Raw genomic sequence first — 23,494 nt, 5'->3', positions numbered from 1 at the left:
GGAAGATAGTCCATTATTGCAGAGAAGGCAGGGCACAACCACCTGGTACATGGTAGGGGGAGCCTATGGCTACCAATTCTTATATCTTGGTAGATTGGAAAACAGAGAGAATCCTGGTCAGAACCAGAAGTAGATATCACCTCCAAGGCCCCTCCAACCCCAGTGCTGTGGGATGGTCTTTCTGTACGCTGTGAATATGTGTTGCACTATTGGTTAATAAAGAAGCTGTTTTGGTGTATGGCAACACAGGATATAGCCAGGTGGGAAATCCAAGAGATAAAGGAAGAAAAGAAGAAAGGTAGAGTCAGGGAGACACTGTGGGCCACAGGGGGAGCAAGATGTGATAGAATACAGGTAAAGCCATGAGATATATGGTGATACATAGATGAATAGAAATGGGTTGATTTAAGATGTAAGAACTAGCTAGCAATAAGCCTGAGCCATAGACCAAACAGTTTGTAATTAATATTAAGCCTCTGAGTGATTATTTCATAAAAACAGCTGCTGCCTGGGCAGAACTGAGACACTTCTCTCTACACCGAAGTACTCCTTTCAACCGGCTAGACCATAGACCTAAAAATTCTACAACCTCCTATATCAGCACCACCAGCCAGGACTGAGTGTTTAAAGACATAATCATATGAGGGGAAGTTTACACTCAAGCTGTAAGAAATACCAAGTTGCATGAGCAAATTAGAAAGAAAGCAAACCAACATGAAAGCACACATGAGCAAGCACTCCCCCTCCCTACTCCCAGTCCCTCCTCAAAGAAATAGTGAACAATAGCAGTTTGTGTATCCACCCAGGCACAAGCCTCATGTGTGTAGGCTCCTTAGTTCATACAAACCAACAATTCTGCCCACCTTTCCTGTACTCAGCTGTTGCTGTTGTCTTCCTTTACATGTCTTTGGAATATGTCTCATGTTTGGACTTCCTGTGGCCCACCAGAGCAAGGTCACATTGGCTGAAGATATGGAGCAAAGCCTCTCAGAGCCTGAACACTTTCTCCCTTTGTGTATTTGCCCAGGACCTAGAAGAGTGTTCTTGACATCAGAGAAGCTATTTATGCAAGAGGACTTTGATTTGATTATCATGGGATGGAACAGAGTATGGTTGGGTTGTTTTAATTCGGATCGCTTAAGTACACATAGAAATGTGCAGAAGGTTGAGCCCTGGGAAAAGAGCTTTCTGTGTACCTGCTCCAGGCTCTGCATTTGGCTTCAGGCTCTTGGTAAAGCTACATGCTCTCTTCCTCTATCCTTCAGTTTGTGCCTGCAGGCATGTTGAGGTTGGCACTTGCTGCTACCCAGAAGGCTGCAGAGAGGTGATGGGAAAGTGCCCATAAACAAGGCCTTTTGTAATGAAAGCCAAGGAGGCAGCTCTCTGTCAAGGTCACCTTTGAATTTCACAAGTCAACAGTTTGGCAATTACCATGCAGAGACTGTTTTTAAGCAATCTGCTGAAGTCACTTATGTGAGATGACACTGAAGACCTGAGTCACCTCTGGAATGACTCAGTGCCCCTGCGTTGGGGCCAATCAACTTGAGGCTCTGTATTTCCTGTGAATAAGTCCTTCAGTTATTTCCTCTCATAGCTTCTACCTCATGACTTTCCCTTGATTAGCATTCTAGCATTTAAAAATATTCTCTGAAATTGTATATTACAGATTAATATTCATAAGCTACACACACACACACACACACACACACACACACACACACACACACACGCACAGAAAGAGAATAAAGAGTTTGCAATCTTACCTATAAAAATGCTAAACATCATTTTGAGGCCATAAAAATTACTCAATTAAAAGACATGATGAAAATTTCTATTCTGTGAAATACAAGAGAATTCAAAAGGAACTTCCCCATCTCAGGTAGGATGGAAAAGTGCACCAGAATATACTCCTGAAAATGTAGAGCACAAAGCAGAATGATTTCAATTATGTTTGTGACCAATATTCATGTCATGCTGACAAATGAACTGGGTCTGCCATTTTTCCTGTTTCCTGGAATGGCTATAGACATAGCAGGTGTTGCTCAGAACTTTGCTGGGTGGTGAGGGGATGCCTGGAGGAGTGTGCTCCTTAAAGTGATCCAGTTCCTAGTAGAGAGTCTGCAGGCAAACTTATACTCAGCTCAGCCCAGGATAAAGCAACCCTACTCCAAATAGTCCATGGAGGGAATAGATTATGCTCTTCAGTGACCAGTTAAATCTGCTTTCCATGAGAAAGGCTCATTTACATAAACCTCCTCTCACTTTAAAAGAAAGGAACTATAAACTAAGCTACTAAAGAACACACAGGATTTGAAAAGGCAAACCATCTTTGGTTTACCTACAGCAGCATCTGGCACAAAAAGATAAGAGCCAAATCCTCTGCCCTGACAGAGTTCCCATGAGACAAATGACTCCTTTATTCACTGTCCCATTTTAAATAACTAGGCAGTGATTACAGGGGTCAAATCCAGTTCCACCAAAAACAGAGGAGAGAAAGAGAGAGAGTGTTTGCAGTATCAAAGTACTCCCAGACAGGATAAATCCTTCCCATGAGAGCAAAGACCAGTGTGTTCCCTTATTACTCTTGTAGCCTTGGTTTCCTGTGTTCCTTTGAGCAGGACTAGGCCATCATGGATACACAAATACTCAGTAAACTTACATCACAGCAGGTCCTTACCACAGGCCTTTTTTCCTCAGTTTACCATAGGTCTTGTCTTTCCTCGGTCTCCTATAATGGCTCTAGACACAGACAGTATTACTGAGTTTTTCTTCCATAATGAGTGGATGCTGTAAGCCATGTGCTCACCCAGCAATCCAGTTCATGGCAGAGTCTACAGTCAAGTTATTTGAACTAATTTGCTTCAGCCTCTGTCTAAAACTTAAGCATGCCTCCCCTCTCCCCAGCAAACAAGAACAGAGGTGGTCTTCCTAAGCCCATGTCACTTCCAAAACCTAGTTTAAGGGCCTCAAGAATCCTCTTGCCTTATTGAGTAGTACAGGCTTGAATAATGACTAAATGAGAAAGGAGGAAAAGCTGAGGAATTGGCAAGGTGAGGTAGCGGCTATGGCTTGTTCTGCTTCTCTGATCTTCCAGCATTCACCCCAATAACTGGCATCAGGTTTGATTTATTAATAAGACCTGTTAAGACTCGTGCTACAGAAGGGCATACATACATGCAAACATGGCTACAGAAATCCTGAAGAAAATAGCAAGTCTTCCTAAAGAGATGAAACATCTATTTATTTTAGAGCTTGGATTAGGCCTGATTCATGAGGGCCATTTATTCGAAAACAATAACCCTGTTTAAAATCAGACTTTGGGTTGGTTTGTAGAACACATAGAGAGTTGTTTGCTGAGCAGTCAACTACTTCTAAGTTAGGGACATCAACTTTCTGTTTTTGCATTTGTGCAAAATGCAACTGCTTTAATATAGCAAAGAGTTATATTCTCCTCATGATCTTCAGGTTTTTTCCTAGGGAATTTCTGTCGGGAATCAAATACTTTTTGACTTGTTCACATTATAGGAAGGCATGGCAGTGGATAAAGCACTTGCCAGACAAGTGTGAGGACCAGAGTTCAGATCCCCAGTGCTAACATGAACTTGGGAGCAGTACTGTGCACCTGCAAACCCCAATACTACAGGGAGACAGGAGAACCCCTGGAATTGCACAGGCTCAGGAGCCTGGTACACTAAGCTGCAAACAACAAAGAGATCCTGTCTCGAACAAACTGGGAAGCAGCACTAAAAATCAGTGCTGTCTGCCCTCCAAACATGCACCATGGCATGCATGCACCCTCACTCAAACATAAATGCATGCATGCGTGCTCACATGTGAGCACACATAGCATCAAAAGCTCAATAACATACAAAGTAACAATTATTTTTCCTCATTTTAGAGACTGGAAAGCAACTCAAAGAGACCAAACCTAAGTAAGTTAACAAAGTTATACATTTTCCAGCTGCCAAGGTAATAGTCATTCCCTTCTTTCCTTTAGAATATTTATGATACCTATTTTGTTGTTGTTGTTGTTGTTAAATGTATTCCTTTTACAAAAGGCATGGATAGAATTAATGCTGTGAGATCAGTACCTGTTCAAGTAGGTGTTTCACTGTCTTCTGCCTTGGAGTAGACCTCATCAAGGAGACTTGAGGCAAATGGTACATATACCATAAACATAGTAGCCAGTCCTAACAAAATAAGAACAGTACGCAAACATGTCAGGCCCACCCCATCGGACTGTGACCTGGGGTACACACAGGGGATGTTAATCATGTACCTCAGGAGCTGGCTTCCATAGGGAGCCTTTTGCTCTGCCACCTGCTCCTTTGTTCTCAGGACTTCTCGTGGTGCCTGCTTCTTTACCAGCTCTTCAGGCTCCTGTTTCTTTGAGTAATCACAAATGTCTAGCTAACAATTTGATAAGCTTACAGCATACAGACCAGTACCTTTTTCATAGTTGGCAAGCCATAACCATGGCTCAATTCTACCTCTCTTTCTTTCGCTTATTATTCTGTTAGGCAACTGACTTGGAAGTCTGAATTCTCCTGCCTCTACCTCTGAGCTGTTAGGCTGTGGGTATGCACCATGACATCTGGATCTACTTCTGTGTCTGCTCTTTAAACCCCTGGGGATTTGATTTAGTTTGGTTTGGGTCTGTTAGTCATTCCTCTCCCTCTCTTCTCCCTGAAGAAACTTTCCTTTTAATTTCTCCCTCTGCTGCCCCGTCCTTCCCTCCTATCAAGTGTGTGTTGTAGTGGGTAGCTGTTCCAGTTTTGACCTTGAAACACCACCCCTAGTGTGGCAGCAAGAAACTGCCACACCTGCCTATGACCTGCCCCTGGGCTGTGGCCAAAAGGAGACCCCTTAAGACCCGAGATGTGTACTTGTTCACTCTCTTAGCTCCTCATGGTCCTAGAGGCTGGATTTGCAGACAGAGTTCCCCAGAGAACTACACTGGACTGTACCTCATCTCTCCTGGATCTTATAATCGACCCCTTATTGGATGTAAGTTACCCCTGATATAAACCTCTTTTAATTACCAGAAAAACTACGTGGAATTGCCTCATTAATTGATGCTATAGTATGTGAACATGTAGAACTGAGGAAACTGTCCAATTCTCCTGAACGTAGACTAATTTGGGGTGATTACTTAGGGCTTCTGCCAATGGCCAGGGTTACTTTTCTGTGATATCTACAGGGGGAAAAGATGCTTTGTGACCAAATGTGGAAATGCTCAAGATCATAGTAGTCTTGACCTGCAGCTCATCACCGCAATGAATCCAGAGAAATAGAGGATGGGACTGAATTAGAGAACAGAGATATGGAGGCAGGGAGAGAATGGGGGAGAAAGAGAGGGGGGAAAGAAAAGAAAGAAGAGCAGTAAAGGGAGGGGGAGGGCAGGAAGGCAGCAGGGGGTAGGAGAGGAGGGGAAGGAGGGAAAGAAGAGGCAGGGAGAGAAGAAGAATCAAGACTCATGACATGTCTGCTCTGTGTACCCTTGGGCTCTGAGTTATATAACATGTACCATTTCCTGTTGCTTGAATGGTTCTGACTCATGTTTGTTTCACTTGCAGCCAAAGGAGTCTGTTTCCTCCACATCCTAAAGCCAGCTTATAACAATTAAGATAATTAACTGATAATTTGATTTATATAACATTGCAAGTTACTGGTGACTGGATGTCTGAGCCACACACTCCAAGGTTATTGCAGGATTTTTAAAGGACACCAATAATGTGAGGTCCTCTCTTCACAACTCTGTCCATACTACTCTGTACTATTTTAAAAGTGTATCTTCCTCTCTCTTTTCTCTCTCCCTCTCCTTCTTTCCCTCCCTCTCTTTCTCTCTCTCATATCTATCCTCTAATAGCATTTATTGTAATTTTAGGTTAACAGAAAAATTAAGCAATGTGCCAGTTAGTTTGAATTGTCAACTTTACACAATCTACAATCACCTAAAAATAGCATCTCAAGGAAGGATTGTTGACATCAGGTCAGCCTGTGAGCATGTGTGTGGTGGTTTATCTTCAGTGTGTTAAATGATGTGGAAATACCCAGTCCATTGTGAGTGGTACCATTCCCCAGGCTTGGGGTCCAGGACTGTATAAAAGAGGAGAAAGCTAGCTGAGCACTATCAAGTATGTGCTTTTCCCCCTCTCTGCTCATGACTGCAGGTAACTAGTTACTTCAAGGTCCTACCACTGTGACTTTCCTGCTACGATGGACTATAACCTGGAACTGTGATATGAATAAATCCTTTCTTCCTTCATTTGTTCTTTGTCGGGTTATTTTTATAACAGCAACAGCAAAGAGACAGGGTCAAACAGAAAACACAGAGATCTCAGATAGTCTCCCTCCTTCCCATATATTAACACCATTCATTAGTCAAATATGCATAATGATAGAATAACCAATACACATAAGTTATTGTTAACTGAAGTCTGTACTACATTAGGGTTTATTCTTTGTGCTGTACTCTCTGTGGGTGTTGACAAATGCACAACCATGTATCCACCACTACAATGCCATACAAGACGATTTCACTTCCCTAAACCATCCCTTATACCCCACCAGTTCACGATTTTCTGGTAGCATCCCCACCCCCCACCCCACCCCACCCCCCACCGCCCCCCCCCCCCGCCGCCAAACCCTTCTAATGCCCCTTCCTGTATTTGCCTACATTTTCCTTTCTATAATGCTACGAAATTGGAATTACATAGTGTGTCATTTTGTTAGACTGGCTCGTTTCCCTTGGTGATATGAAGTTAAGGTCTCTTTATATTCCACTATGGCTGAGAGCCCATTTCCTCCCATCACCAGTAGCCTATATTTTCCATTCTTTTAAATGTCCCCTCTGCTGGAGGTATCGAACTTTCTTCCAGTAAGGGGCAAAGGTGAGCAAAGTGACTATGAATTAGATGCACTCTTTCTTGTATGCCTAGCCTTGTCCTGTTTCAAAAGCTCCTCCTAGTTTTCAAGAACCTCTCAGATTTCACTGTCGGAAGATGCCTTCCACATGCAGCCACACCTGGTTCCTCACCTTCACACTCAGTCACCTCCCATCTCCTCACATCAGTTCAATCACATCACCTAGAGTTTCTCTGTATCAGTTTCTAAAACCGGAGTGAAGAGGAATAACCTGCCTTCCAGAGTTAGTCAGGCTGCTGTGGCTTCTTCTTCTTCCTCCTCCTCCTCCTCTTCTTCTTCTTCCTCCTCCTCCTCCTCCTCTTCATCCTTGTCTATAAATTGAAGACGAGACAGTTATTGAGATAAAGGCATCAAGAAATATATATGTAGTGTCTGAAAAGGTGATGCATGTTGCACAAGCATGAGGTCCTGAATTCAAATCCCCAGTAGTGATATAAAAGTTGAGCATGGCCATAATTCAAGTGCTGAAGTGTGTGTATCAGGGGTAGGGGTGGGTTATGGGGTTTTATTGCCAGTCAGCCTAGGAAAAACACAAAGGAATCAATCAACCAACAACTCCCTAAAACAAAAATCAAAATAAAACAACAGCAAAAATCAAGGTTCAGAGAGAAACACTGTCTCAAGGAATAAGGTAAAGAGTGATAGAGGACACTTGACACCCTCTTTTGGCCTCTGAATGTGCACACATGTGTACTTATAAACATACACCACATACAAACACAAACTACAAAGAAAAAGATATATATCTCAGAGAGAGAGAGAGAGAGAGAGAGAGAGAGAGAGAGAGAGAGAGAGAGCCTGACACACAGCAAACAGTGAGATAATGGCAGCTATTGCTCTTTTCTGTAATTAACAATGATCTCCACATCCATAACAGACCCCACTCAGCTAATTCTTTAGCTTTTTTTTAATCATCCACTTAGGGCTTTGGTATGACATTTCCATATGTGCATCTACAATAGTTCACAAATATTTGCTCCCTCCATTGCTGTTCCTTAACCTCCCTCTTTCCCTTGCGTCTTAGTTCACATCCCGAACAGCCTTCCTGTTGCTATCACACTCTTACCCCATCCTAGAGTCCATGCATGAGGGAAAACAAAGGTGGTACCTGTATTTGTGTCCAACCTTTAATCAGTCATTTCTTCCTGACCTTGGTTGAAAAGTGCAGTGAGTTCTATTTTACAATAGCAAACCTCATCAGAATATCAACTTCTGTTGTTGCTAGGGGTCACACATTACTGCTGCACCAGGGATGCTCCGAGCCATTTCTGTGTCCAAATGTCACTGTGAGGCTAAATGGAGAAGGCCTTGAAAGCAGCTAGAAGAGAGCCTGCTACCAGATCACTCTCTTCCTCTCACATCTCACTTGCCAGTGCAGGAAAGGCCCCAGGGTACAAACTCATTCTTCCAGCTGAGCATCCACCCCAAACCATCTGGGTTCCCAAATGCAAGGCTACATCACTCATAGCTAACTTGTCCAGGGACATTCATAAAAGTTGAGTCAAATATTAAAAGAAAATAAAAAATTAAATTCCTTTGAGCAGCACCAGCACTTGGGATTTAATTACACTGTGAGTGAGCTTTGATCTCACAGTCATGACAATCTTTGCACCCCCTGTGCGCGAGTGTGTGTGTGTGTGTGCGGCGCGCGCGTGTGCGACACACACACACACACACACACACACACACACACACACACACATACACATACACACGAGAGAGAGAGAGAGAGAGAGAGAGAGAGAGAGAGAGAGAGAGAGAGAGAGAGAGAGAGAGAGAGAGAGATCAGTAGGGTCTGCCTAATTAAATTATTTTGCTAAGTCATTAACTATGCATTTGCTAAAGCCGTTTCCTGCCACCTTCTGAGATTTTTATCCCCATGACTGGCGTTTCCCCCTGTGCACCTTTTGTTTTGTGATTATATCAAGGTAGCTGGGTGGCCCCACCTACCTATCTCACCCTCTTCTTCTCTCCTTCCAAAAGAGGAAGTTGGCAAAAAAAAGCAGCTCCAAATATGTGTTTGTTCTAACTGAGCAATGTCTGAGCTGGTTAAGCAGCTAAGGTCATAGGCTAGATTCCCTTGAAACCAGAGGCTGAAACGAGGCTTCCGCACAGGTAGTCCTCATGTGGGTAGGGATACAACTGAAGGGCAGAAGTGCAGGGCAGAGGGAGAGAAACAGAGATGCAGGGAAAGTAGCTCAAGGGCATGATGCTGAGCTAGCTGCAGCCCCAGTGGTCAGACACTCATGCGCTGGGCATCTGAAAACACCTCTCCTTTTCACAGCCCCCACCTTAATGGAGGTATTACACCTCTACCCAAAATGTGTGTGTTTAAGAAGTATGGCGTAGTGATTTTGTGTATGAGATTTTGTGAAATGATGGCCATGAAGCAATTAGAACATTGAAAGTCCACGTTAGCCAAACTCCTGTTCTTGATGTGAAGACACATGGGATCTGCTATCAGTAGATATAAAGTGCAAAATGTAGTATCAGTAACTATAATCATGCTATTCTGTTACTTTCACTTTCTGTGTGTGTGTGTGTGTGTGTGTGTGTGTGTGTGTGTGCATGTTCATGTGTTCAGGTGCACACATGTATGTGTATGTACTCAAGGAATGACCTTGGCTTTTAGCCACATTTGTTCTTTTGAGACAGGCTCTATGACCTAGAGTTCACTAATTGTTCTAGGCTGGCTGACCAGGAGCCCCAGGAGTCTTCCTGTCTTGCTTCCCCAGTGCTGGAGTTACAAGTGTGTGGCACCCTGCCCTGTTTTTTCACCTGGGTTCCAGGACTCTCTCTAATCAGGGTCTTTGTGCTTGCCTGGCAATCACCTTCCAGACTGAGCTATCTCCTAGGCCCATATAGTCATGTCACACACAACTAAAATCAAAGCTGTGTCTGGACTGTGAGACCCTACACAACAGACTAGAACTTAATTTAGAGTGTAAAGTTGCTACAAGCCAATTCAGGACTACATTTTTGTACTAAGCGGCTGAACTCCAGTCAGTCATGGCATCTGGGAATCCATCAGTCATAGAGGCCTACTCATCGGACCATAGGCAAATGAGGCAAATGCTGGCTGATAACTGTTAAGTTCCCACTGTGCCTTACGTCAGTTTTCTTTCCACACATGCTGCCTCCTCATGGTGTAGACAAGAGCTCTCTGAAACTGTCTTGGTTCTGGGGCCACCATCTTGGTTATATTCTGTTGCATTTAATTTATGCAAAACTTGAAGGTTCCAGTGCTGTATATTAGATTCCAGACCTTAACAGTCTTAGTGGAAATGTGCACCCTGGTGTTCTTCCAGAGGAATGTGAGACATTTCTCCATTGGCCTCTGACCCAGATGACAGGTGTATGAACCCCAGAGAAGTAAGATCTGACCTCACCACACAGCCACATCAGGAAAGCGTGGGACAAAAAGCAGAGGTGCGTGACTTTGGACAGGCAAGGCATCATCATGGAGTAGCTCTACACTGACATACAAAGATCAAGATAAGAATCTGAAGAGGCTGTTACATGGATGCCATCTACTCATTTAGTGTCATTTCAAAGATGGTAGGAACCTGCCTTAAGCCCTCTCATATATGATTGTACTCATTTCCAACTGAATCTGAGAAAGAATATCAAAGGTCGTTCCCAGCACCATCCAATGGCACTCTGGATATTGTCAATTATCTCAGGGAACACTATAGAATTCTCCAGAGTCATTTGAGTCTGCTTTCTGCATTTTGCCATGTGATAGAACACAATGAGGGGGAGTTCTGAACTTGGAAAGATGAGGAAGCTATGAAGTCCTAATGGTGGGATAGATTTCTTGCTTATAAACACTGATTAGTACCCTTTGGAAGCAAGTAAGTACCTGAAATATCCTGAACTGATGCCAGCCCATTTTCAATAGTAAATCAGGTCACTTGCAACTGGAATGATGGAGGCAGTGAAGGGATGTACCATTCAAAGCTGAATGGTAACTCATTTCCTTCCTTGGAAACCTCTGAAGTGACTTAAATGTGTTGTAACTAGAGCACTTTTATGTCTTCTCAGTTTGAAAAAATAATTTTAGGTTCTGCATTTCAATGTCCCAGCATGATTGTCATGTATCTTGTCATGTATCTGAAGAGCAAGACATTACAATGTAATAAGTCAAACAGATAAGTATCTTCATAATATCTTCATAGATAAAGACCTTGACTCTAACTAAAACCCCCAGTGCCTAACAGAACAAAGTTTATATGAAACTCTGTAAAAAATGACCTTCACTACCCTAGATAATTAAGAGCTGCTGTGCACTGCTCTGAGAAAAATCCCACCAGTACACAGTCAAGAGGCCGTTCTACATGTATGTGGCATACATATTTGGATTTTTCATCCATACCTCTGACAGTGATTTTAGAAAGAGCATAAAATATTAAAACAAATAGGAAGATATCAACTTCCACAGACTCACCTTAGAACTCATAAAAACTTTCAAGGTTTTCAAATGTTTAATTATGTGTAGGAGAGCGTGCGTGTGTGTGTGTGTGTGTGTGTGTGTGTGTGTGTGTGTGTGTGTGTGTGTGTATGTGTGCATGTGCGTGCTCAGAGGCCAGGAGAGGGCACTGGAGTCCCTGGATCTGAGTTGAAAGAGGGTGTGAGTCACCCAATGTGGGTTCTGGGAACTGAACTCTTATCCTTTGAAAGAACAGCAAACCTTCTTAGGCAATATGTCACCACTCTGGCTCTGAGAACCTCTTGAGTATACTCTAATTTCTGGAGAATAATAAGTCTTATGGCATTGAGATCTGAGCAAAGTTGGCATCCTAGATGACTCCATGGAATGTTGGCAGAAGTTGAGAAGTAGAAAGACAGGAACTATATCCACTGAGATCATCTCTGGTGAGGCCCCAGGGAGATGGGCACTGATGATATAATGTTGGAGGTAGATGAAAGTCAGAAAGGAACATTTGCAACACCAGCCATCTTTAGACCATACATAAAGCACAAAGAACATACAGTGCTGACAGGGATTGGACAAGGTCATGGCATTGAGAAAGGGATGCTGGGGAAAGTTTATTTTAGGATCTGTGAGCAATATAACGTCAAGAAGGTTATACCATAGGCACATCTTTATGAATTGGAGACTTGACAGCAAACTATGGATATAATTGGCTTTCACTCAATGAAAATGATGAAGGACAGGAAAAGAATGTTATGCTTTTACTCCCTTGATCCAATAATGACTCAGAAGTTTAACCTTTGCTGTGGGGGAGTTGAAGATGTGATAGAAAGTGCAGGTTGTACTTGACAGTAGCTCAAAAACTAAGACAGGATGGAGGAAACACAAGAGGTACCCACAGAAAGTGAAGCTGCCAACATGTTTACAAATGTGACTAACTTCCTTCTTGAATTTCTCATAAAAAGATTTTAAAGGTAGCCAAGTAATTTATAATTGATTTGGGTACCTTGGGTGGAAACCACGTGTCAATGACACAGACAAGGAGTTACAGGGAAGAAACACAAAGAGAGCGCTTGGAGTCACCAAGTGAGTGGAAAACATTCTAAACTTGCTCTCGCATGCCAGAGGGAAGTGTCATTTCCCAGCATAGTTTATTGCAAACGGGTCTGTTGTAAAGACTTTAGGAGTGTAATTACACCCTGACACAATTAGAGCTGGTTGTATGTCAAACCACTTAAACAACCAAAAATACCATGCAAAGTAATTTGCTTTACCACAGTCCTGAAACAATGATATAGGCCACTGAAAAATGTAATAAAAGACTAGTATATAGAGCACAGCAAGATGGCAGGTAAAAGTGTTTGCTCCCAAGCTTCATGACCTGAGTCATCAAGAACCCACATGGTGGAAGAGAAAACCAACTCCCATAAGTTGTCCTCTGATCTCCAGATACTCTCTCTCTCTCTCTCTCTCTCTCTCTCTCTCTCTCTCTCTCTCTCTCTCACACACACACACACACACACACACATTGTAAATGTAAATGATGTTATTCAAGTGTATGATAAATGTTAGGTACTTTAATTTTCCTGCTGACACACTGAGCTGAGATGTGCCTATCTTCATCTAACAGAGGAGAAAGTTGGACTTTAAACGGATTAGACAATATTTTATATTCTGTTTCATTTTTTTATCTGTTTCTGTGTTCAACGCAGCTAGGTTAGTATCGGTAGAAAAAAGAATGCATGAAAGAAGGAATCTAGAACCACTGCTGGAATGCCTAATAGTAAACATTTTTAATCTATTATCTACTTCTTATCAGAAAAAGGACCACAAAATAGTTATAAACACATGGGCCCTAATCCTCAAAATTCTCAGCAACTAACAGGGCAAGGCATTTCTTTCCCTTAGTCCGAGCCTGTCTTTCTCTGTCCCCCTGTGCCCCAGTCCCTCTGTCTCTCTCCCACTCTCCCACTCTCTCTGTGTGTATATGTGTGTGTTTGTGTGTTAACAGGATCTCACTATGTAGCCCAGGATGGCCTTGGACTTGGAGATCTTCTTCCTCCATCTCTCAAATGCTGAAATTACAGGTCCAATACTTTTTTCAGTGTTGATGGATAACTGGATGGGATATATGCCAGAATAACCTGAAATCCCATGAATAGAGAAACCCTCAGCTGGGTGTTTTTTGAAACAAAAACTAGACCTAAATACCAGATGAGCTTTTTAAAGTAATCTAACAAATGGAGGTGATGCACATCAGTGGAATGACCACATCTCAACTTTATAAATAAACTCCAAAATGATAGATATCACAATGTTATTAAGGAAACAGGAAAGAGAGAGGGAGGGTGTTAAGGAGGAGAAAAGGTGGGATAAAGAGAAATAAAATGAACTTTCTTCTCTGCAAGAGTGGGGCATCTTCAGAAGATTCAAATTGAGGATTGAGAAACAGAACTGTGTAACTTAGATAATCCTGCTGTGTTGTCCATAGCCTGGAAATGCCCTGTGCTATATTTATTTGTGTGTCTTTATCAACTGAGCAGTCAAACTACCTCTAATTGTTGGATACTGATAGCAGAACACACTATTATGATACACAATGGAGAAGTCAGCATCAGACATCCATGGCTATCTGGCAACTGATCAGGGATCATCTCTTCCATCACTGATTTCCATGGACACAAGTGCCTAAAACTCATGGCCAAGGCAAGCTCAGTTCTTACTTATCTCTGTACAGCTTCTTCATACAGGAGCTGGTTATGCCTCCTCCAGTGGTTTCCATTGGGTTAGTAACGCTGGGAAAGGCTTTCAGCACCGTGGAGAGTTCTATGGGTGTATTAACCCACAATGTGCAAAGAAAAGTCTCAAGACCTGAGGCATCAACCCACATAGGAATGCAGGTAAAGCCAGGAACAATCTAGTTAGCAATGCCTTGCAAGGCGGCTAAAAGATCATAGTTAACCAGAAAATGTGTTGGTAAGACACATCCTTGAAATTTCATCACAAATCCAAACACATACAAAACAACTTTGCCAGTTGATGCATTAGACTGGGTTCTGTAGAATAGAACTGGTAAGATAAATATGTACACACACACACACACACACACACACACACACACACACACACACACACACGGACTTAGCAGAATGCTAACATGATAGGGTCTGAGAATGTGGTAGCAGCTCCGAGCATGAAGAAGGAGACTTCAACAGTAACAATCTAGTATGGAAGGCCTGGAGGATACCTGGAGAGCTGATAATCTTCACTCTACATTAGAAGGCAGAAGAAGCTAGAACCTGATGTCACTCACCATTAAGAAGCACAGACAGCACAGGCAGGCTACAAGGCTTTTTCTAGGACCTCTCTACATGTGGGCCAGTCATCAGAAGGTGTCACCTACTCAGGGGGAGGGTCTTCACTCACTCGAAGGTTAATCCTTCCTGGAAATGCTCACAAAAAATTCATTAAAAATTATAGATATGTATAGAGGTGTCTATACAGAGGCATCACTGTTAGGTGACTCCAGGTCCCATCAAGTTGATAATCAATATTAAACAATATTGATCAACATAGTAAAAATTTAAGGGCTAGTCAGAAAACAAAAGTACTTCCCCCCATCCATTCCTCCCCCCCTCTTTCTCCTTTGCTAATGTATCCTAAAAACCATCAGGTGAGTATCCAGTTGCATAAATCTCAGTGGGAGAGCCCCAGAGTGGGCACAGAAATCCAAGAATACTGAGGAGGGCCTCTTCACAGTGTGAGAAGCCCCTGGGAGGAAATAGTTACTAGGCTAGATGGTGATGCTGGCAGGAATAACTGTCTCTGTGTGGCTGAGTGAGGCCTGGAAGCTCAGGGATATAACAGCCCAGGGATGGGGATGTTCAAGCAGAAGACAATGTGGCCATGGGCTCTAGGGTACATAATGAGGAGTATGGGACGAAGTGGTGAATCTGTTGAGGGTAGAAGGTTTCCAACTAGGAATGGAATTACAGGTAAGTAGAGAAATGAGACTGGGCTCTGCAGGGTTATATTGGATTGATAGGATCAGGAAAAAATTCATTAAAAATTATAGATATGTATAGAGGTGTAAACGTGTGCCACCTAAACACACATCCATTGGCTCTGTCTACTCTATGTAGTTTTATTTTAGAGTTTGGATGCCTTTATTTATTGTCCCTCATTTCTTTGCCCAGGTTGTTGAGTATAAAGTGCAAGAGGCTACAGTAGACAGCATTGGAGGTTGTTTTGTCCCTGCTGTTGGTGGGGATTGTGTATTCCGCAGCATAGAGCATTTTCATAGTTTGGGGCTTCTGTAGACACTGTTTTAAGGCTGAGACATTTCTTCACGTCTATGTTTGTTTCAATCACAAGAGAGAATTGTATATAGTCAGTGCTTCAGCAACTATTGAGATTGTTTTCTTATGCTTTGTGTTTAAAAGAAATTCTCCATTTCATGCTGCTTTATTTTCCCCTGTGTATTTTGAGCAGTTTTTTCCCCTCCATATTTTTAAGTGCACCTATGCAATCTAAACTTCTATTAACTTTGTCTCAGGTATACTTCATCTCAGATGCTGTACTGTTAGGTTATTCTATTCAAACTAGTTTTCTGTTGCTAGAATAACAAGTACCACAAATCTCATATCTTGAAGCAATACTCATTTGTTATTTCATAGTCCCATGACAGGGACCCTACACCATTGAGGAGTTAGATGATGTAGGCACAACTTGTTCCTTTCTGGGTGCTCAGGAGTGAATCCATTTCCTGCTTACTCACAGGCTGCATTGAATCCCACAAGCTGTGAGACAGAGGTTTCTCTATCCTTTCTGGCTGTCAGCCAAGATCATTCACTAATCCTAGAGGTCAACTGGACATTACATTTACTGTCTCTCTTCTTTCATCTTCAGTCAACAACAATGGCTTGGACTCTTTTTGTACTGTAAATCTTTGCTGCCCCTTCCTTACTCATCCCTTCCCTGCTTTCATCCTGACAACACTGTCTTGGGTGCTTCAGTGCTATCCAGACACAGAGTACATTTTCCCTTGTTCATTCTCTCTCTCATTCTTCTCTCCTCCTTTGCCTCCCCAGGCTCCTAGAATTATTTCCTTTCTTGTTCTAAGTAATAAAAACTGATCAGTATGGACAATTTTTGTTGACTATGAAACAGCATATTAAAATTTAAATACTTTCAGAAAGCTCATGGGTATCTGAGCTTATACCTCTGCAGCAGTGACCCACATTTTCCTGTGAACTCTCAGGTTCATAAGGTAGAAATGTTGAGTAATACCTTATGGTTCTCATGCAAGTTTTCTCCACTTTATTTTATGTATTTTTTTAGCACTTCATAGTTTTTAATATCAGCCATGTTTGTTAAGGAAACTTTTTTATTGTGCCACCTTGTTGATTATTTTGTTTAATCTTATTTTACATTTTATAAAACATCTTATCTATCTTATCTATACATTTTTCATTTTCCTTTTATGCCACTGTTTATATCAATTATATTTTTTCTTGTCTTATTGCATTAGCAACCAGCATCTATCATAGCTTGTGAAATGGGCAATTTAAGCCATAAGATAGTAGTAAATAAAGTCATAGCCAAAATTTAAATCTATCTGTCCTTCTAACATCTCAGTTTAATTTGTAGGCTTCCAAACACTAGACATAGTAGTAGAGGGGACATTTTTCCTCCCTGACATGGGCAAGGAAGCCAAGTATTAGTTTCCCCTTTGCTATGAAAATGCCTCTGTGGCCTGACCTTAATAAATTGTTTAACCTTCTGAAATCTTCTTTAGAAATGTTATACAAAACTTCTAAGAAAATATGAACTAAAATCATGTTACTTGTGATGAATGGTATAACCTCAACAGTGAAATAACTGATGGATATTTATGAAAACTAAGTGTTCACTACAGAAATGGGCTCAACACCGAAACAAACTCTAATGGGCATTTCTTATCACTCAAGAGTAAAACAGACTTTGTCTCTTTATTCATAAAGAGTATGCTCAACTGTACATACTGAAGCTGGTTATGTATTGATTCCCCTGGGGATCCTCTTGTCACAAAAGTAGGGTGTTAGTGAGCATCACTGATGCTTACTCAAAACATTCCCAACTCTCTGCTTTCCTGCTAAAGTCTATAAGGTCATAAGGAGCCTGTGATTGTTCAAACTGTTCTGCTTGATATAGGCTATCAGAGGCTAACAGGAAAGCTACCATCTTGCCCTTGAAAACATGCCAGATGTACATCTAAGAAGGGCCATGTAAGCTACATGACCAAAGGGCATTTGGAAAGCTTTAGCTAAAACCATGAAGCTTAGCTTATTCTATGGATCATAGGAAAATTTGTTTTCAGGGAGAAAAAACTTAGACAAGAACTGAAGATCTTAAGGATTTCTATATGTTGAAGCTTGTGTCAGGACCCAGAGTGACCATGATAATGTTCCTGTGGATGAGGGGGATAGAATATTTCTAGGATGACTGCCATGCTTTGAATTGAAACTGTCCTTCACAGGCTCCTGTTTGAAAACCTGGTCCACAGCTGGTGATGCAATTTTGAAAGGTGTGGAACCTTTTGGACATGGATCCAGCTGGCAGATATAGAGCCATAGAGAGCAGGGCTGATCCCTCTGCTTCTTGACTGGCTGAAATATGAACAAACAATATAACAGTTTCCAACATTATGGATCCATTGCCACCACATCCCTGCCCTGATGAACTGTAACCTTCAAACCATGAGCCACAAGAGTCCTTTCTCCCATTATTGGCTTCACTCAGGTATTCGATGATGGAAGATAAAGATACCTCACACAATCACATTTCCTGAGTTTGAGTCAGGCAGCCTGGTGAGTTGGAGAGGTAGAGTCATGCTGTTTGAGATTCCCTGACACGTTTCCTTAGAGGATAAATAATGCTGATAAGGTTGAGTTCCTTTCACTTTGTTTCTCAGACAGGGTCTCACCTATCACAGGCTGGCCTTGAACTCACTATGTAGCCTAGGGATATCTTTAACTTCTGGCCCAGAGCTTCCACCTTGGGGCATACACCACCATACTTGGTTTTACTATTTTCTCTTTGATGATCTTAGAGTGATGTCCTGCTCTGTTGGCCAATGATGAAGAATAGACAAGCAAGGCTTGCGTAAGTGACCCACCTGAATTTTTACTTTTCTTCCAATACCAATGTGTGTGCAAAGTCCATTGGCTAAGGGAAGCCTCATTTCCCCAATTCCAATGTCTCTTTCCTTAGTATTTCTACTACCTCCCAGGAGCTGTCTGTCCGTAAAGTGCACAAGACCTTGACAAATCTGTGAATTTATTTCCTTTGTCTCTTACCTGCACGGCTGCTCTATGTTGACTCCAATGTAGACACTATAAATAGAAGACCTGAAAGTACCCCCAAGACTTTATGTCTTGAGTAATGAGTTATTCTCCCGTGAACTTTCCTCTACAATGTGTCACGGCACAGGGCTAGCTGCTCTTTGATGTGTTAGAGAGCTGACCTCGTCTATTTGATTCAGACTCTTTAGGGCATAAGGTCCTAGTTCTGAGAAGGCTGGGAAGGAATTTCTTCAGTGCAGCTGGATTTATCCATTCCTCTAAATAAAAGTGATACTGAAAAACAAACACAAAAGTCGGGTTCTGTAGTTCAGACAATGTGATAATAAGGCCTAATAGAACAGGGAATGTGTGACTGATAGCCTCGATGGTCCGTGGCACCTCACACGTGTTTAGTTTGTGTCTGTGTGTTTGTGTCATTTGTGTCCCACGTCTCTTTCATATTAAGATATGAAGTGGGTTGTTATTATTATTATTGAAAAATTCACTTCCCTGAGCAAGGAAGGGTTCTTTAAAGTGAAAGATGTATGGAAATTTTAAGAGTGGGAAGAGTGAATTCTGTCATGGAATTATCCCATAACATGGAAAGGACAAGTGTGGGGCTGAGTGCCTGGTGGACCTAAGTCTCCCTAGTTACAAATACATGTGTCTGACTGTGAAAGGTCTCAGTGGTGTCTGGGTTTGTCCTACACACAACTCAGTTAAAAGCTTGGAATTCTATGGTTCCCTGGTAAAAGTGAAATGGAAAGAGAGGAAAGGAGGACAAGGAAGTTAGTTAAATAGTTTAATTAGAGCCATTTTACAATTCTAAAATTAACAAGCAGACTTGTAATAAAAGATCTCCAATGTTCACAGAATGACCTCGCTTCCATTCTGAACCTGTCTTTTTAATTGTAAAGTTTAGCATTACATTTAAAAGGACTCAAAATGAGAAAAAAAACACATAAAATGAATCGATGTACATGGCCACCCATGTCTCATGACGCAACCAATGAAATCTCTGAATGTATATTGCTTCAGCTTGGATATCAAAAGATGGCCCGACAAGGCGTCCTTAACTAATGACTGATCACAGGTGGCCAAAAGAAAGGGGAAAACCCAAGACACCTGTCACGTCGGTGATAGCTTCAGCGGTCGGTGGATGACACTGACTCCGGACATTTGTTACTATGGATGTAATTATCGTAGACGTTCTCCTGTGGTGATCAACTTGTCCCCAAAGGCTTTCTTTGCTCATTTAAACTTGCATAATAAACATGCAATGAATTATTTCTTTTTAAAGTTGTATTTTTTGCAGTCTTTTTGTTTTCATACAAAGATTTCATAAGTTGCCACGTTGCATCGGAGTGTTTACCAAAGTAGGGAGGGTAAATGTGACGTAGCTGAATGAGCAGAGCCTCCTTCTGTCCTGAGACACACCACCCATCTTTTGAAAAAGGTGCAGACAGCTTTTCTTACCCTCCCTGACCAAAGAAAAGAATAAAGGAAAACAATAAAATATAAAACCAAAATCACAAAACCAACCTAGCTAAAAAAAAAAAAAAAAAAAAAAAAGGTTGACATAAAGAAAATAAAGGTGTTTGTCATGCACATTATCTTCTGCATAGCTCAACCCACTTATAGTAAGGCACTATTTCCCTTTGCAACTGGTGTCCATGGTAACCCGTTAAGTGCTACAGTGCTCTATGACCCTCAGACACTTCCTTCTGGGATGGCGAAATAAAGAGCCCGGGTGAGTGTGGCTGCCATGCTTGGCTGCGCAGGTCTGGCGGCTCCTGGAGACTCCATGACCCTCAGGGGAAGCTGTCCATGGGTGGTATGGTGGAGTGTCCACAATGGATTTCTTTCCAGGGTTCCTGTTTAGTCTGAATGTGGATTTGGATTGTTCTTCAGTCTTGATTTCTCAATGAAAACACATGAGGCTGGGGGACAACAGTCAGGTCCTTTGAGACTGAGCATCAGTGCTCTCAGCACAGGATGCTGGCTAGTGGAAAATATGAGCAGGTGTTCGAAGGGATCAGAGAGGAGAGAGAGGGAGGTACAGAGAGACAGAGAGAGGGAGAGAGATTGCTTTTGGTTTTCAGAGACAATTCAGGTATGATATTAATTTAACTGGTCTTCATACTGTTTCCGGAAACAGTCCCCTGCTGGGAAAAACTCCCAGCACCTCTCTTGATACATCTTCCAGACATAAGATTCCTGTCAACAGAAGAAATCAGTGTGTTAACCTGGTCTCCAAAATCTATGGGATAACACAGGGCAGACTACACGATAACACCCAACTCTCTTGATATATCACATAAAACTGGAAATGTCCAATTGCACTCAGATAGCCCCACTTAAATTACCTTCAATAATAAGCATATAATCTTCAAATAAATAAAAACACCTTCAGCTTGACAATAATATAATAATGATAAAACATATTTATAAAGTCTATGGGGTTATCATTTATTATCATTATTAATTTTATCCATGTTCAAGTTTAAACTATTATCCCAGAAGGGGAATTTCAGAATTTCCTGAAAACCTTAGACACTGAATTTTTTCCAATTATAATATTGTAAGCAGAAGTTCACTTGAAAGTATAGGTCACATGATAAACAATTTTTGTAGAAGAAATGGGTTTCATAAGTAAACCCGCTATATTCAGTTAAAAGCTTATTTTTAAATAGAAAATTAGAATTTCATTGTTTCAAAGGAGGCAATCTCTTTGTTAGTTATGTCACACAAAGGAATGTTATCTCAAGATACCATAATCAATATCTAAAGAAAATGTTTCTTTTTAAATCAAATCTGTGTGTCTGTGTGGTTATGTGCCCGTGGAGTGCAGTGTTCATGGAGGCCAAAAGATGGCACTGGGTCCCCTGGAGCTGAGGTTACAAGTGGTTGTCAGCTGCCATGTGGGTGATGGAACTGAACCTTTGTCTTCCAGAAAGCAGAAAGCACCCTAAACTGCTCAGCCATCTCTCTAGCCCCCGAAAGTAATTCTTCCCCAAGTGCTGAACATCTTCATTCTGTTACATTATCTACCACCTCTCTTCTACAGTTTCATTCTGAAGATGGTGTAAAACTGCTCTTCACCCACCTGTCCTGTGTGTTCTGTTTCATCCTTGTTTATGAGATACATCAGAAAAAACCTACAGAGACAAAGAAACTGGTCAGGAATGGACAACATGGAAATACCAGCATGAACAGGATGGATGCTTACATAGTATATCCTGGTTGCATTGTATTATGGAAATAGAGAAAACACCATAAAAGCAGTTTTTGAAAATTAATTACAGTGGACCATAAAGAAATAAGCATATTCTCTGAGATGGCTTATCTAATCTTACACGCAATTCTATATCTGAGTTACTTTTCTTTGTTTTAGGACTGGCGTCTCATTTTGTGGCCCTAGCTGGCTTGGAACTCACCATGTAAACAGAGTTCCATCCACCCCTACCCCCCCAGTTCTAGGATTAAAGTACAACCATGCCTGGCCCTTGGATGTACATTGTTTTTGGTCAGGCTCAAATCAACACTGACAAATTTTAATTGAAGACTAGCTTCATAAATTCCATATTTTTATCAGTTTAATTGAGTATACATAGTTCAACCACTTTCCCCCAATAATGTTACTTGATATATCTTGTCCATCTGATATTAAAATTAGATCTGAAACTAAAAATGATATTTTGATAAACTGTTGTTTGGATTAGTCTCACCAAAAAGCCAAATTTTCATTTTCCACACATGCATATACGATACACCTATATATACTTACATGCACATACATATAAACACATACATACATACATATATATGACTGTACAAAACATAACAAAAAAAAACTAACATATGACTATCAATATAAACGACAAAAGCCAGTTTTTAACCGAACTTTCTGTAGTGTCCAGAGAGACCTATAGGTGTTCAAAAGGGTGGGGATGCCAAAATAGGGAAAATAGGAGGGAGGATCCACGTCTTAGGCTTGCATCAGCAAGGTTCCTGCTTGAAATAGGAGCACAGCCAGGCCTCCCTGCAAAGCTCCATGCCACTCCACTCCCATTCTAGATCCCTCAATCAGTATCGTTCACAGGAATATAGACAGTTTAACCATTTAAGTCTGCCTACTCCAGGGCTGTTGGAGTCTGTAGGAGTCTGACCACTACCTGCCTCTGGAATTTACAGGGATGGGAGGGAATGGGCTCCTGGGGGAGGGGAAGACCCCATGAGGGACACTCACAGGTAGTTGGCCAGGTTGTGCTCCTGTAGAGTATGTGTTTCGAAGCCATGCGGCACTGTATCAAAGTAGTCATTGCCTATCCCACAGATGAAGCACTTGGTCTAGAAGACAAAGGGAGGCAAGCAAGATGTCAGAGAAGGCACAGGATAGCCAAAAATGAACACACAGTCCACTCACTGGGTTATGCAACTGCTACCTGTCAATATTGCCAATCCCTCCTGGAGGAAGAAGAACTGCCCACACAATTCAGGAAGCTCAGGAAACCTACCAGGAACTTACTGGACACAGGAAACTTGACCGGCTCAGGAAGCTGAGAGAGTTATAGGTTCAATAGGCCCTTCCCTTAGGTTAGGTTAGCAGGGAGAGACTGAGGCAGCTGTCTGTAAAGTGGGTGGGAGCTCTGGGGATGCAGCTGTCCTAAGGTATTACCCAATCTTGGTGGGTCTTTCTGAAATGTCACTGCTATAAGTCACTCATGCTCTTGTGAGCAATCCCTCCACCATGATGCTTTAAAAACCCCTCACCAATGCTGCTGTGGGTAGCCTCTTACCCACAATCCTG

The 23,494-nt window shown here is 41.8% G+C and overlaps 1 protein-coding gene across 1 annotated transcript in view; it reads right to left on the bottom strand.

The window, feature by feature from the left end:
- Window positions 1–19,472: 19,472 nt before the first annotated feature.
- The window catches only part of Ryr2 (ryanodine receptor 2), a 594,119-nt gene continuing 590,097 nt past the window's right edge, over window positions 19,473–23,494 (bottom strand). The window contains 3 exon segments of the mRNA XM_052728780.1: window positions 19,473–20,901; window positions 21,791–21,842; window positions 22,934–23,034. Coding sequence (XP_052584740.1) covers window positions 20,806–20,901; window positions 21,791–21,842; window positions 22,934–23,034 — 249 coding nt within the window. The 3' untranslated portion in view covers window positions 19,473–20,805.

Source organism: Peromyscus californicus, unplaced genomic scaffold (genome assembly GCF_007827085.1).
Source record: "Peromyscus californicus insignis strain IS unplaced genomic scaffold, ASM782708v3 Scaffold_8__1_contigs__length_139910024, whole genome shotgun sequence".
In the NCBI taxonomy this organism is placed as follows: domain Eukaryota; kingdom Metazoa; phylum Chordata; class Mammalia; order Rodentia; family Cricetidae; genus Peromyscus; species Peromyscus californicus.
This window is presented reverse-complemented; position numbering and strand designations above follow the sequence as displayed.